The sequence below is a fragment of the Mustelus asterias genome, unplaced genomic scaffold (genome assembly GCF_964213995.1).
Source record: "Mustelus asterias unplaced genomic scaffold, sMusAst1.hap1.1 HAP1_SCAFFOLD_415, whole genome shotgun sequence".
NCBI lineage: Eukaryota > Metazoa > Chordata > Chondrichthyes > Carcharhiniformes > Triakidae > Mustelus > Mustelus asterias.
In genome coordinates, this window is record NW_027590370.1 from 182,876 (window position 1) to 197,701 (window position 14,826).

Consider the following 14,826-nt stretch of genomic DNA (forward strand, 5'->3'; position numbering starts at 1 on the left):
TGAATGAAGTGTAAACACCTAGTCGTCAGTTTTCACACAGGTTTCTGAAGAGCAATGCTACAGGCGGCTGAGCACCTGATTGGATACATTTCCCTTCAAAATAACACCCAGCATCACACTTAATACAAAATAGAAACAAATGAAAGACAGATCCGGAATGCATCACAATAACTATTACATTCTTGATAGAAATGTCATGGATACATTGACACATAGCTCCCAAATTGCAATTAAATATGTTTATTTTTAGCAGTACAAACTCATCGCCATTTTCCTTCTCACCGACTTTTATTTCAATTGGAGGGATATTAATAAGAAACAAACATGAAAATCTAATTTAACATCGCAAACAATTCAGGAAATATTGACAGTTAAAAACACAACTTTCAAATTGCCTGATTTATCTATTACAAACTTTGCTCCATTACTTTTGATCAAGTGAAGCCAGTGGCTGTAAAATCCTGCCCAATGTCTCTGACCATGCTGCATATTAAAATAACCAAGTTTAGAACAAATCCTTGATGTTGTGTGAGACCCAATGAGATGACTCCAGGTAGCAATCTGGAAATATTGACAGTATCCTGGAATAAAATTGTAAATAATTATACGTTCTCTGGTAACAAGCTCGAAATGACACATTATCCCTAGACATATTCGAAACATTTTCTGGAGGAATAATTGCTAAATGATGAAAAATATTCTGGGGAACAACTTCTGAATACTAACACATTATCTGGGCTAAAATCTGGGAAGCCTGACACATTCTCCAAGGAACAGGCTCTGAATACTGACACGGTACCCTGGGGAACAAAGAACTAAAAAAAAACTCTGGATAGAAAGCTGTAAATACTGATGCATCCTTCTGGAAGCGACTTGTAAATACTGATGTAGTCTGTGGGGAGATTTTTCTATTCACTAATACATCTCAGGACAACAATGTCTGAGCATTGGCTCATTCCTTTGGTAAGAAACTCAAGTTCCTGAGCATTTCCCAAGTGTAACAGCAGTTAGCACTGCTGCCTTACAGCACCAGAACCCGGGCTCGATTCCAGCCTTGGGAGACTGTGTGGAGTTTGTTCATTCTCCCCATGTCTAAGTGGGCTTCCTCCAGGTGCTCCGGTTTCATCCCACAGCAAAATATGTGCAGGTTAGGTGGATTGGCCATGCTAAATTGCCCCTTAGTGTCCCAAGATGTGTAGGTTAGATAGATTAGCCATAGCCATGGAAAATGTTTGAGGGTACAGGGATAAAGCAGGGGAGAGGGCCTGGGTAAGATACACTGTCAGTTAGTCAGTTTAGACTGGATTGGCCGAATGGTCTCTTATGCAATATAGCGATTCAATGAAAATCCTCTATATATTGCAAAATACTCCGGGTAACATTCTCAAAAGACTGAACATTTTTCTGGAAACAATCTTTACTTTCTCCTGAGGGAAAAAAAACCTCTAAATACTGACAAATTACCATGGGACAATCTCTTATATACACTGACACATTCTCCAGGGATAATTTCCAAACACTGGCACACTGGTTTCAAACAATATGTAAATGCTAACACATTCTCTGGGAAGAATCTCTGGCTACTGACACATTCTCTGGAAAACAAATTCTAAGGTCTCTCCCAAGGGAAACAACACAAAATTACTGACACATTCTCCTGGAACAAGCTTTTGAAATGAGGACCGCCTCCAAACCTAGCATTCCCCCCGCAGCAAGGATCCCACACTGGTTGCAAACCATTGTCCTAGATTGCCATAATAAGGTCCTGGCTCCCATGGAGTAGCCCTTTCCCAGGGAATGCTCAGATCTTCTGGCCCTGATGCCTTGGAGGGATTTGGAAATGGATTTTGGTATCGGGGACAATTTGACAGCGGCGACCCGGGGTGGTAAGAGCAAGCAGCACATTTACTTCCATATCACCTGGAGAAAGGGCTCCTCGGTTGCTGGTGAGCTCTTTAAACCAACACCCCACGGTCTTCTGCCTGTACAGGCCCATGAGCAGGGCAGGCTGAACTCATTCTGCTGCTGCGACTTCTCTGTCCTAAGTCTTTACTCGGTGGGATTTACCTCACGTTGTCTGTTTTTAATACAAAGCCCAGACTAAACAATTGCTTTAGATTCCAACGTTAGGTGGCATGGTGGCACAGTGGTTAGCACTGTTGCCTCACAGCGCCAGGGACCCGGGTTCGATTCCCAGCTTGGGTCATAAGAATATAAGAACATAAGAAATAGGAGCAGGAGTAGGCCATTTCGCCCCTCGAGCCTGCCCCGCCATTCAATAAGATCATGGCTGATCTGAAGTGAATCAGTTCCACTTACCCGCCTGCTCCCCATAACCCTTAATTCCCCTACCGATCAGAAATCCATCTATCCGTGACTTAAACATATTCAACGAGGTAGCCTCCACCACTTCAGTGGGCAGAGAATTCCAGACATTCACCACCCTCTGAGAGAAGAAGTTCCTCCTCAACTCTGTCCTAAACTGACCCCCCTTTATTTCGAGGCTGTGCCCTCTTGTTCTGGTTTCCTTTCTAAGTGGAAAGAATCTCTCCACTTCTACCCTATCCAGCCCCTTCATTATCTTATATGCCTCTATAAGATCACCCCTCAGCCTTCTAAACTCCAACGAGTACAAATCTAATCTGCTCAATCTCTCCTCATAATCTACATCCCTCATCTCCAGTATCAACCTGGTGAACATTCTCTGCGCTCCTTCCAACGCCAATATATCCTTTTGCAAGTAAGGGGACCAAAACTACACACAGTATTCCAGCTGCGGCCTCACCAATGCCTTGTACAGATGCAGCAAGACTTCTCTGCTTTTATATTCTATCCCCCTCGCGATAAATACCAACATCCCATTTGCCTTCTTGATCACCCTGTTGTACTTGCAGACTGAGTTTTTGCGACTCATGCACAAGGACCCCCAGGTCCCTTTGCACAGTAGCATGTTGTAATTTTTTTCCATTTAAATAATAATCCAATTTGCTATTATTTCTTCCAAAGTGAATAACCTCGCATTTGCCAACGTTATACTCCATCTGCCAGATCCTCGCCCACTCACTCAGCCTATTCAAATCTCTCTGCAGACCTTCCGCTTCCTCCACACAATTCACTTTCCCACTTATCTTCGTGTCATCAGCAAACTTTGTTACCCTACACTCAGTCCTCTCCTCCAGATCATCTATGTAAATAGTAAACAGTTGAGGCCCCAGTACCGATCCCTGCGGCACGCCACTAGTCACTGTCAGTGAGGAGTTTGCACATTCTCCCTGTGTCTACATGGGTTTCCTCTGAGTGCTCCGGTTTCCTCCCACAGTCTAAAGATGTGCAGGTTAGATGGATTGGCCATGCTCAATTCTCCTTCAGTGTACCAAAACAGGTGTTGGAGTTTGGCGACTAGGGGATTTTCACAGTAACTTCATTACAGTTTGAATGTAAGCCTAATGTGACTAATAAATAAACTTTTAATACACAACTGTTATTTAACATCACCGTGGAAAAAGGCTTATCATAGAACATAGAACATAGAACAGTACAGCACAGAACAGGCCCTTCGGCCCACGATGTTGTGCCGAGCTTTATCTGAAACCAAGATCAAGCTATCCCACTCCCTATCATCCTGGTGTGCTCCATGTGCCTATCCAATAACCGCTTAAATGTTCCTAAAGTGTCTGACTCCACTATCACTGCAGGCAGTCCATTCCACACCCCAACCACTCTCTGCGTAAAGAACCTACCTCTGATATCCTTCCTATATCTCCCACCATGAACCCTATAGTTATGCCCCCTTGTAATAGCTCCATCCACCCGAGGAAATAGTCTTTGAGAAAGAAGTCACCTCAGTGATGTTGTTTCTCCGCCCTAAGCAGACTCATCCAATCAGAGCCTGATATTGCTCTGCATTGCCTGCTGATATGCTCAAGAAATATAAATGAGTCTATCAGCAAATTTGGAGCTATCAAGAAAATGCTGGAAAATCTTAGCAGGTCTAACAGCATCTGTGGAGAGAGAATAGAGCCAACGTTTCAAGTCCAGATGTCCCTTTGTCAGAGCATCCGCAGTATTTTGCGTTTATCTGAGCTATCAGGCTCTAATTGGCACCCTCACAGACACCGGCCAGCACGGGTCCCTCCAGTTGGTTGGGGCCCCATGCCTAGGCAAGTGAAAGTCTGCCTCTGGGTCAATGCCTGAAGATTCATCACGCTGGAAGTTCAACTTCAGAATACATCATCTGGAATTCATGTGCTTTCATGGAAAGGACCATTGATCAATTCATAAGTAGATGCAGAGACAAGGCATGTCACTGTGACTTCATGGCAACTCAGCTAATGGACAGAATATTCATGCTCATGGCAGCAACTTACTCAATGGAAGCATTCCAGGAAGACATCTTGGACTAATGCAAAGCTTGCACCACAGAAACCCTACTACAAAGACACAAGGACAAAGCTATACTAATGGAAAGGTAGAGTCTAGTGGCTATGTGTGACTTGTCCACCACTGGCACATTAGCCAGTGCAAGCAAACCTAGTAAGCAATGCAGATGGCGCAGCCTCATACACAGACTGAAAAGTTGCTGAGATTTAATGCTATATGAAGGACATGTGGTGCCAGTAGAGACTGGAAGCACCAATGCAGAATATGATCTGTGTATCTTACCCTCAAATTATTGGTTCACCGATCCTCGTTGAACAAAAGAAAAATCTAACTCCACACCATCCCCTGCTCTGTCCCCGGCTCACTTCTAGACTTCAGATACTGTGCTCGATACAGAAAAAAAACAATAGCAGCTTACTTACAACTGGGAAAAAAAGTTTCCACTTAACGGACATCAGGTTATGTACTATGCAATAGACAAGCCTGACAGAACATGTGAAAAACAATCTTGAGATAATATAAATCAAGCCTATCTCAACAGGCCTATTCTGCCACAAAGAACTGTTCCTCGACAGAATCTCTGCAAATGGAACAGCGGACACAATTTTTCTCAAATATTTAAGAAATCAAATACAACGACTCCAGATAGTAGGCAATCTTTGCTGCAATTTCTAAGCTAATAGCTTACATAACGAAGATGCGAAAAACATCAGTTTGTTTCAATTTTCATTAAGTTGGAAATGATGTGCATTCAAGAGAATACCACTTCCTTTCCTAATGACAAATAAATGTTACTCTAGTTTACCTTGTGCTTTTGCGTCTTAAAGACCTTTTTTATGTGTCGACTCTGCACTCCTGTATCATCCTCTCAGAATCTATGCGCTTTGTCTTTATACCAATGACTGCATTTCTAAAAGTCATTTTTTGTAATGTACTATGGGAGGTGCAAAGAGCAAAATAGCTACTGATTAAATGGAAAAGCAAAATACAGCGGATGTTGGAAATCTGAAATAAAAATGGAAAATGCTGAAAAAACTGGCAGCATCCATGGGGAGAGAAACAAAATTGATGTTTTGAATCTACTATGACCCTTCCTCATTGTAAGTGTGATCCAGAATAGTTGTAGGCCAGTTCTTTTTTATTGCAGATCTCCCCCCAGCATGAAGCTACCTCAATCAGTCCGCTCCATGGAATGCAGTGCCCACTTCTTCCCATAGTAAGTTCTTTTCTATATTATGCTCCCTAGGGCTGCACGATGGCACAGTGAGCACTGCTGCCTCACAGCACCAGGGACCTGGGTTCGATTCCCGGCTTTGGTCACTGCCTGTGCAGAATCTGCATGTTCTAATCTGCATGGGTTTCCACTGGGTCCTCCGTTTTTCTCCCACAGTCTGAAAGATGTGCTGATTAGGTGTATTGGTCATGCTAAATTCTCCCTCAGCGTGCCTGAACAGGCATCGGAATGTGGCAACTAAGGGATTTTCACAGTAACTTCATTGCAGTGTTAATGTAAGCCTACTTGTGACACTAATAAATAAACTTTAAACATGCACCAGTTTAAAGTTTAAGTTAATTTATTAGTGTCACAAATAGGCTTACATTAACACTGCAATGAAGCTACTGTGAAAATCCTCTAGCCACCACAGTCCGGCACCTTTTCGGGTACACTGAGGGAAAGTTTAGCATGGCCAATGCACCTAACCAGCACATCGTTCAGACTGTGGGAGGAAACCAGAGCACCCGGAGGAAACCTACGCAGACACGGGGAAAACATGCAGACTCCGCACAAACAGTGACCCAAGCCAGGAATCGAACCCGGATCCCTGGCGCTGTGAGAAGGCAGTGCTAACCAATGTGCCACCATGCGCCCTGACTAAGTTGCAACTTCTCCTTGCAAAAAGAGCCTTATGGTACTGGCCTATTCACATTCTTGACATCACTTCTAAAAGTGGTCTATGCCTCAAAGCATATTAGAAATTATTAATGTCCCATGGTAGTCAGGACAAAGGACTAAGGGACGGGACTGAGGTGTGTGGGGGGAGGTAGGAGAGAGATCAACATGTTTGAATTACACAAAGGGCAAATGGAAGGCACGGGGAGGAGATGTGGCAAGGGACTAAAACCAATCTGGCATCAAAACAACAGAATTTGGAGGTTTGTTAAAAATGGAATGCACTGTCATATTGTCTTTTTTGACCCTAAATATGATCCTGTTTTAAACTTACATAGGACAGTGGCTCAGTAAACAATCTCCTTTTTTGCATATAACGTTACTCTATTGCAAGTAATAGGTGGATCAATATAACAATTCATTCCACAACACAAGTACAAGTCAATTAATAAAATGAACTTGTGAAAATTCCTTTGCAAATGTCCAATTGTTACATTCAGGATGGGCGGTATGGTGGTACATTGGTTCGCACTGTTGCCTCACAGAGTCAGGGACCCAGCTTCGATCACTGTCTGTGCAGAGTCTGCACGTTCTCTCCGTGTCTGCGTGGGCTTCCTCCAGGTGCTCCGGTTTCCTCCCACAGTCCAAAAGATGTGCGGGTTAGGTGTATTGGCCAGAATACATTCTCCCACAGTGTGCCCGAACAGCCGCCAGTGTGTGGCGACTTGGGGATTTTCACAGTAATTTAATTGCAGTGTTAATGTAAGCCTACTTGTGACACTAATAAATAAAACTTAAAAGTTTAAAAATATATTATTGAGCGCCTGTTCTGTTCATTGTACACATGATTAGATATGTTCTTCTCATTAACCTTACTTTGGGAATGCCGGAGGCAAAATACATACATATAAACTTATTATTAAAAGTTTGTTTTTTGCACATTTATCCAATTGCACCTAAAATATCCAAGGGATTGCAACTCCAGATTCCAGTTACACTCTGCAGAGCTTTCATGGAGCAGAACTACAACTTTGTAGAGACTGATATTAAAATCAGCTACACAGTTAGATTGACACACCAAAAACTTTGTGGAGGATCAAAGTAGTTGCTCAAATACTTCACCAGGGAGGAGTGCTGGATTTTCTAAGACCTTGGCTTCAGTTCAAAAGATGCTAGGTTAAATGGCAAAAATAAAGATTGATGTTGATGGCATCGGGTAAGATATGATTTCAATTATATTTAGCGGAAACAATGGCCAGCAGAGGGAGAGCTGAGTTATAAAAACTAGATTCAGTGGGGTTTCATTTAATTTTGAGCAATGTGTGGCTGCAAGGTTTCTGTAGCACAGCTGGAAAAAAAAAGGCCCAACAAAACCTGTATATAAAGTTATCTCCTGAATATCTCTTATAACTGAGTAAACATCTATCTCCATCTTTGTTAGCTGAGTCCACTTAAAAAGAACTCACAACAGCAGCGAGTACATTAGAACAAATCTCTCTGGACTGCCAGAGTACAATATACCAAACTAGAAAATCAGAAAACATTCACATAATCTCCAAAAAGCTGGCAATACTTCTCTCCTGCAATGTTTCACCTGCAGTTCAAAGACAAATCTTGCCTGTTCCATTAATTTGAATTAAATTAAATCTTGGGGCACTGTACATTTAAACTAATATGGGCATGATGGATTAGAATAACTGCTTCCACAAAGGGGACTATTTGATTTATCTCCCAATGAGGTTCTGCAATGCGATTTTGTCAACCTGAGAATGACAGAGGATGAGTCACTTGTCTGTAATATCTGAACAGCAAGTTCTTCAGTTTTCTACTTAGAGGCAAGTCTCACCCACAGTGCCACAATCTCCACCTTGAGTAGGGTAAGGAAGGAGGTCCCCATTCCACTCCAGCCGGAATTGGGAAGCTGTTGGTACCATGTTAATCACACCAGCCATCCAAGCATCTCCGTGCCAAGATGTCCGAGTTGCTGTGGCAATATAGACTTTTACATGCATGTTATATCCTGCAACTACGGATGGTGATAATAGAAGCTCCAATTTATTTCTATCATATGGCTGACCAGGAACCTCGCCCGCTCTTATCGTCTGACACTGGCATGCGTTGGAAAGGTTTATAGGTTGATACTCAACCTGTACGGGGGGGGCTCAGAGGCCATTGAAGCTCCCAATGGTCACCTGGCACCCTGACAGTCTGCCATGGGCAGTGCCAAAGGGTGGGGCCTGAGTGGGGGGGGGTGGGGGGGTGGGGGAGGTGGTAACTATGTAGAGGTGGAGCATGTTGGGGCTCATGATGGGAGGGGCATGTCAGGAGTCAGCCAGGGGCACCCATTGGGAGGGCCCCGATGCCAGTGACCTATGTCAGGGAGGGGGTGGGGGAACATGCCACCAATAGGGGGGGTTGCTGATGTCTGTGGGAGGAGGGAGAAGGTCTCCCAGTGCACTGTGAGATTGGGGCACCCGTGTGAAACGGTGACCGAGTGCTCTGAAACTGGCTTCACCAGCGTATTTAGGACCCATCCCTCCAATACTGGCACAAGATTCCCCCTCTCCAAAAGAGTGATTGTGTGGGAGGTTTGTGGTGTGGAGCGCGCCTGAGAGACCGACACAGATCATTCCGTTACTGTCGCCGTTATGAGCATATTTTGCATGTACTGCAATATACTGTAAAAACCGATGAGTCAAATTCCAGCACCCATCAATGAAGAAGATCATTTTTAATGTACTTGCAACCCACTGGACAGTGTGCAGAATTTGATTCACGCCACAAATATCAATCCAGTTTTTGGGAGAATTCCACCTGGAGACACAACACAAAATAGAAGCAAAACGCATCTGTGGTAGAACTAGGCCAATTCTGTTATTGGTTTCTAGCCGGTTTCAACCCCAAAATAGCATAGCCACTGTTCCATCAGAATTCAAACAGAAGAACATTGCCTCTTTGATTGCTGTACGTGTGTGAAGACTGCTATTAAATCAGAAATGCAACTTATTTCAGCAACTAACATAGTGTGTCAGTGCCCTATCTCATCTCATTAAAATGAAGCAATGTTTACTGAACCATTACAGTGCTGTTTATAGTATAGCTATCTGTTTGTTTCAGCCACATCCGACACTCCTGAATTTTTGTTATTTAATTTGTGAGTGTAATAATGTGGTCCCTTTAAGGGGGTGACCATTTCCAGACCATATGGAGACGCCGGGCTGATCGGGAATGAGGGCATGGATCCTGGTATGGGGAAGATCCTCAGGTGGAGCCAGGGAGGAGGAGAGGAAACCTGTGCATATCTTCTGTCAAACACTTATCTTGTATATTTTATATTAGTTCAATAAATCCTTTGTTGGAGCCACATCGAGTCACCTCCAAATTGCTACAGGTTCTGTATGACCCTTATGTTGTATATATTATATGTGTTTAATAAATCCTCTGTTGTTGCAGGCACATCGAATCACTTCCAAATTTCTACAGTGAGCAAATACATAATTTGCCCTCAAATTATTTTCTGAGTTTCCATTCTTACAACCACTCAGTTTGGCCACTCTGCATGCATTGCTTTGTATTACACCTAGCATCAAAAACACGGATCAAAATCAGCAGCCAGAGCTGCCAGCGTTAACTGGACAAAATTAAATGGTGGATTCTCAGCGGCTGAAAATATCCCTCACATTTACTTGTCACGAGTAGGCTTACATTAACACTGCAATGAAGTTACTGTAAAAATCCCCTAGTCGCCACACCCCGGCACCTGTTCGGGTACACTGAGGGAGAATTTAGCATGGCCAATCCACCTAACCAGCACGATTTTGGACTGTGGGAGGAAACCGGAGCACCCGGAGGAAACCCACACGGACATGGGGAGGACGTGCAAACTCCACACAGACAGTAATCCAAGCCAGGAATCAATCTTGGGTCCGTGGTGCTGTGCGGTAACAATGCTAACCACTGTGCCACTCTGCTGCACCCATGTAATATGAGAAGATACAAACAAAATGGTGACATAACAAAAAGAGGGAAAAAAAAGAATGACAGAGAGTGAGCACAACAGTCCGAGTTAAACCTTTTACATTGTTAGACATGTGCAGTGCCACTGATCAATTAATAGCATTTGAACTTTCTTGGGAATATTCAGCTTAGTACATTGGTTGATAATATAATTTACATAAAATCTGTTTGTTCCATTTTACATGATGCTCTCGTTTAAAGCCACAGCTTACGGTTATAGTTTGATCAGTAATTCACTTCCTACATCTCTCTCTGCTTATTAAATGGATGAACTTCCCTTGATATCCATCGTCAATTCAATTAACAGGCGATTTGCTACAATTCACTGAATGTAAAGAAAACACAAACCACTTGGGAATGAGGCTTTTTCAGAAGCAAATAATGAACCCGTGTTGGAGCCTTCACACAGAAAACCAATTTGTGCACACTGAAGATATTCTCAAATATATACCAACACACAGTTGAGCAGAGTTTTACAGGCCCTCACCGGTAGGTTTGTAGGTGGAGGGTGGCCATAAAATCACAACTACACCTCTATTATTTGATCAGCTAGAAACAGGGCTGCACCAACATCCAATCCTCAGGGTAGGGATTGGATTTATATTCGTGGCACAAATCAAATTCTGCATACTGCATTGTAGGTAGATAAAAATTATCTACTTCATTGATGGGTGCTGGAATTTGAACCATCAGTTTTTGCAGTACATGCAAAACATGGTCATTAATATATAGAAATACACAAACATATTGACACTTATTAGAGGGAAGCTTTCTGAATTCGTTCAAAAAAGTCAGTGACTCATGCATTAGGGATAGGCAGAAGTAACAAAGTAACACAAAGAGTCATAAGTATTTCTTAGTCAAAGATAATGCACTTAAATCTTTTGTACAATATGTTCTTGTTGCAGAAATGTTGAAAATAATTTTTTTAATGAGTGAGTGACTAATATGACACAATATAGGTCTTGTCTTCACATCTAGTCATCTGTTAACTTATCTTTAACATGCATTATGCCATCCTGAATGGGTAGAGGTCCAAATTCCTGCCACAGACATGAATTGATTATTTAAATTTTAAATTCATTCCATCGTCTGTCCTGATGCATGTTTCCTTCCAGGTCAAGAACTGTATTGTTCATCCTTATCTGGAAAATGCTCCACAGCTAGCCAAAATGTGCTACTTTATGCTTAGTGGATTCTTCAAAATCACAAGGGATCTAGACAGGGTGGATAGAGAGAAACTGTTCTCAATGGCAGAAGGGTTGAGAATCAAAAGGCCACCAATGTAAGGTGAATGTCAAAGAAACTAAAGGCAGGATGAGGAAAAATATTTTTGTCCAGCAAGTGGTTAGGATTTGGAATGCATTGCCTGAGTGTGCAGTGGGGACAGATTCAATCATGGCTTTCCTGGGAATTGGATACTTACCTGAAAACCAAAGATTTTCAGGGCTATGAGAAAAGGGTGGTGCAAGTTGACTAACTGAGTTGTTCTTGCAGAGAACTGGCACAAACACAAAGGACTGAAAGGCCTCCTTCTGTACTGTAATTATTCTATGACTATATGGGCTGAATATTACAGGCTCCCCACAGGCAGTGAGACAGGCGGGTGGAACTGGAAGTTAAGGCACAGTGCCATTGATGGCCTAGCTACCACCAGTGGTTCGATTCTGGCCTGAGTGACAGTATGAAATTTGCACATCCTCCCCGTGTCTGTGTGGGTTTTCTCTGGGTGCTCCGGTTTCTGCCCACACTCCAAAAATGTGCAGGTTAGGTGGATTGGCCAGGCTAAATTGCCCCTCAGTGTCCCAAAATGTGTAGGTTAGGTGGATTAGTGGGTAAATATGTGGGGTTACGGGGATAGGATCTGGGTGGGATTGTTTTTGGAGAGTCGGTGCAGGCTTGATAGACCAAGTGGCTTTCTTCTGCACTGTAGGGATTCTATGATTCTAGTCCTCCTACAATGCCGCAATTATACGGGTGGCAGGGAAAATGTTGGCTGGGTCACCCTCTGGCCCAACTGAGATCCTTAAGTGGACGATTAATGCCCAATTAAGGGAGTCATCACACCACCACTCTGATTAACTGGGTGGCAGGAAAGGCCTGTGCGCAATGTTCAGCCTGGCCAGTTTAACCCTGCAGACAGCTTGTGAGTGAAATGTGATGGGGGGGGGGGGGCAGCCCACTGCCACTGCCACTACCACCCTCACAATTTTGTCTCCCCCCCCACCTCCCCCCTGTCAATGGAGCCCATCAGCCCGGTCCCTTTGAAATCTCAGACTTTTGTTGAAGGGTCAATGGACTCAAAACATTGACCGTGTTTCTCTCTCCACAGATGCTGCCAGACCTGCTGAGTGAATCCAGCATCATCTATTTGAGATCTTGGACTTGCCGGAATGAACAGTACCTCCTTGGACTACCCACAGGACCAGCAATGGTTGTCGCTCCTGCTGGACCCTGCCAGTCTGCAGAACTGGCAGCTCTCCGAGGCGGGAGGCCCTCTTGGAGGCAGATGGAAGTCTATCCTCATATTAATTAAAGGGCCATCATCCAAAAATTTAAAGTGGGATAAGCTGGCTAAACGGAAGTGAGCTCGCCTGCAGCATAAAATCCAGCCCTACGATTCTATATTCTAAAGTATACAATACATGTTTTGTCCATACTTTATTCACAACAACATTTTCTTATAAAGAGCTAGCTGTATTGCGTGAAATCCATTTCTCAGAAACTCTATAATGCCATATTGGAATATGAATAGGACTATCACAACAAATTTAGATTTAATTGAACAAATTATCAGTAAAATATAGTGCCAGGAAAATATTTGATTCAATAATTCAACTGATCTTTATAACCACACAATAAAATCCCACACGCTTTGCTGATAAATCTTTCTGTCATTAGCACTTTGCTCCCCAACTAATTTGAGTTACTTTATTGACTTCAATTCTCTGCATATCTTAAACCTGACAAATTGATGTAATTATGTGACAGTTACTGCTTTAGTGATTGTGTTATTAACTGTACACAGACTCCACAAATATATTCAGTGCTATTTAGAACTGTGCATGAATTAAATGCCCAGCAGCAGTCAGTTTTAACTTGGGGATTTACTAAGTTACTCATTAACTTTAATGAGATATGACCTTGGGTTTATTTATTGTACAGGACACAAGGCACCAATCTCTCAGAAAGGATTGGGTAAACACTGTGGTTCATTTATGGAGTCTAGACACATGGGAACCGTTACACATAGGTACAAAGCTTGAAGACATCAGAGCTGTGCAGGTGCGCTGCTCAAAGCAAAAGTGGAACTGTGACTGGATCACATGAGACATTTCCCTTCTAGCGAGATCATGCTGATTTCCCTTAAAACCATATTACAACAAGGCCAAATAAAGAAGTTCCAATTTCTGGATCATTTCTCAATTACAAGGTGGAAGTAAGCTTTCAATGTGCAAAGTCCCCATAGGGCAGCTCCCCAATTCAGAGTGAAGAAATTAGGTTCTTGAAATTCTACCACAGCTTAATGGCAGAAAGACCAGCGCTCTTTTATATGAAATAAAAGCGAGAAGCAACATCGCGGAGCTGCTGAATGACGTTCCTTGGTTTTTCCGATGCAGCTGTGGAAATGTTCGTGAGGTAGGTTCAAATAAAAAGAACACCTTTTTTCCGGAGATCGGTAATCCAACAATGTCAATAGATGAAATGACATATGGATCAATATATTCTCCAGAACCTGCCTGCAGCACCAAAAGTAGTTTAGTGATCTCACCAGGATGATTAAGGTAAGACCTTCCCCCACCTCCACCCCCCCCCCCCCCGCCTCCCACCCAAGACCCATATCTCACTTTGTCTGCACAAATCTGCAGTTTTAACTTTGCCTCAAAGCTATTATTTCTTGCCTCCCTTCCAAATGCTTTCCAACTTGCTAAATCACCAGGGAAGATTTCACTGTGCTGCTTATCGCTGGCATCAACCTCGAAATCTGGTACTAACCTCACAACTACTTTTGTTGCCTTTTGTTCACACTTCATACACATTTGGGTCCGCTGGCTCATACATGTTGAAAATTCTTGCCCCAGGTGCACAGTAAACAACTTGTACTTGCAGAAAAGCTGAGAACCAACAGAGGAATAGGTCCTGCTATTCTACACACATTGATCCCCGTGGAATCGGTTTACAAAAACATTTATTGCAGAAAGATAAACTACAGCCACTATTGAGCCAATGAGGCTGGAAAACTGGCACAGCAGGGTGAATGAGCACTTGCATTTCTCTTCATATTTAACTCTTGCAGTCACACGCTATTCTTTAATTGTTCAGATACTGCATGTTTGGATAAATGCCTTTGCACGCTTTGGCTTGACATGCATATTTTTAATGAGGTACTCAGATATAGGTCCAGATTTTTGTTCCCGGGTCGGATTCACTGAGTCAGGAGATTCCCTGGCTCGACAAACCCAAGCTTTAAAAATGTCCACCCAGAGGTCAGATTTTCAGTTGGGCGGGGACGGGGATGGAAGGGACAGAAAACACAG

At 43.0% G+C, this 14,826-nt stretch overlaps 1 protein-coding gene across 1 annotated transcript in view; it reads right to left on the reverse strand.

Annotated features, from left to right (window-relative positions):
• Positions 1–226: 226 nt before the first annotated feature.
• The window catches only part of LOC144486612 (uncharacterized), a 106,666-nt gene continuing 92,066 nt past the window's right edge, over positions 227–14,826 (reverse strand). Inside the window, exon 10 of the mRNA XM_078204657.1 lies at positions 227–581. Within this exon, the coding sequence (XP_078060783.1) occupies positions 506–581 (76 nt within the window). The 3' untranslated portion in view covers positions 227–505. The remainder of the gene's footprint in view (positions 582–14,826) is intronic.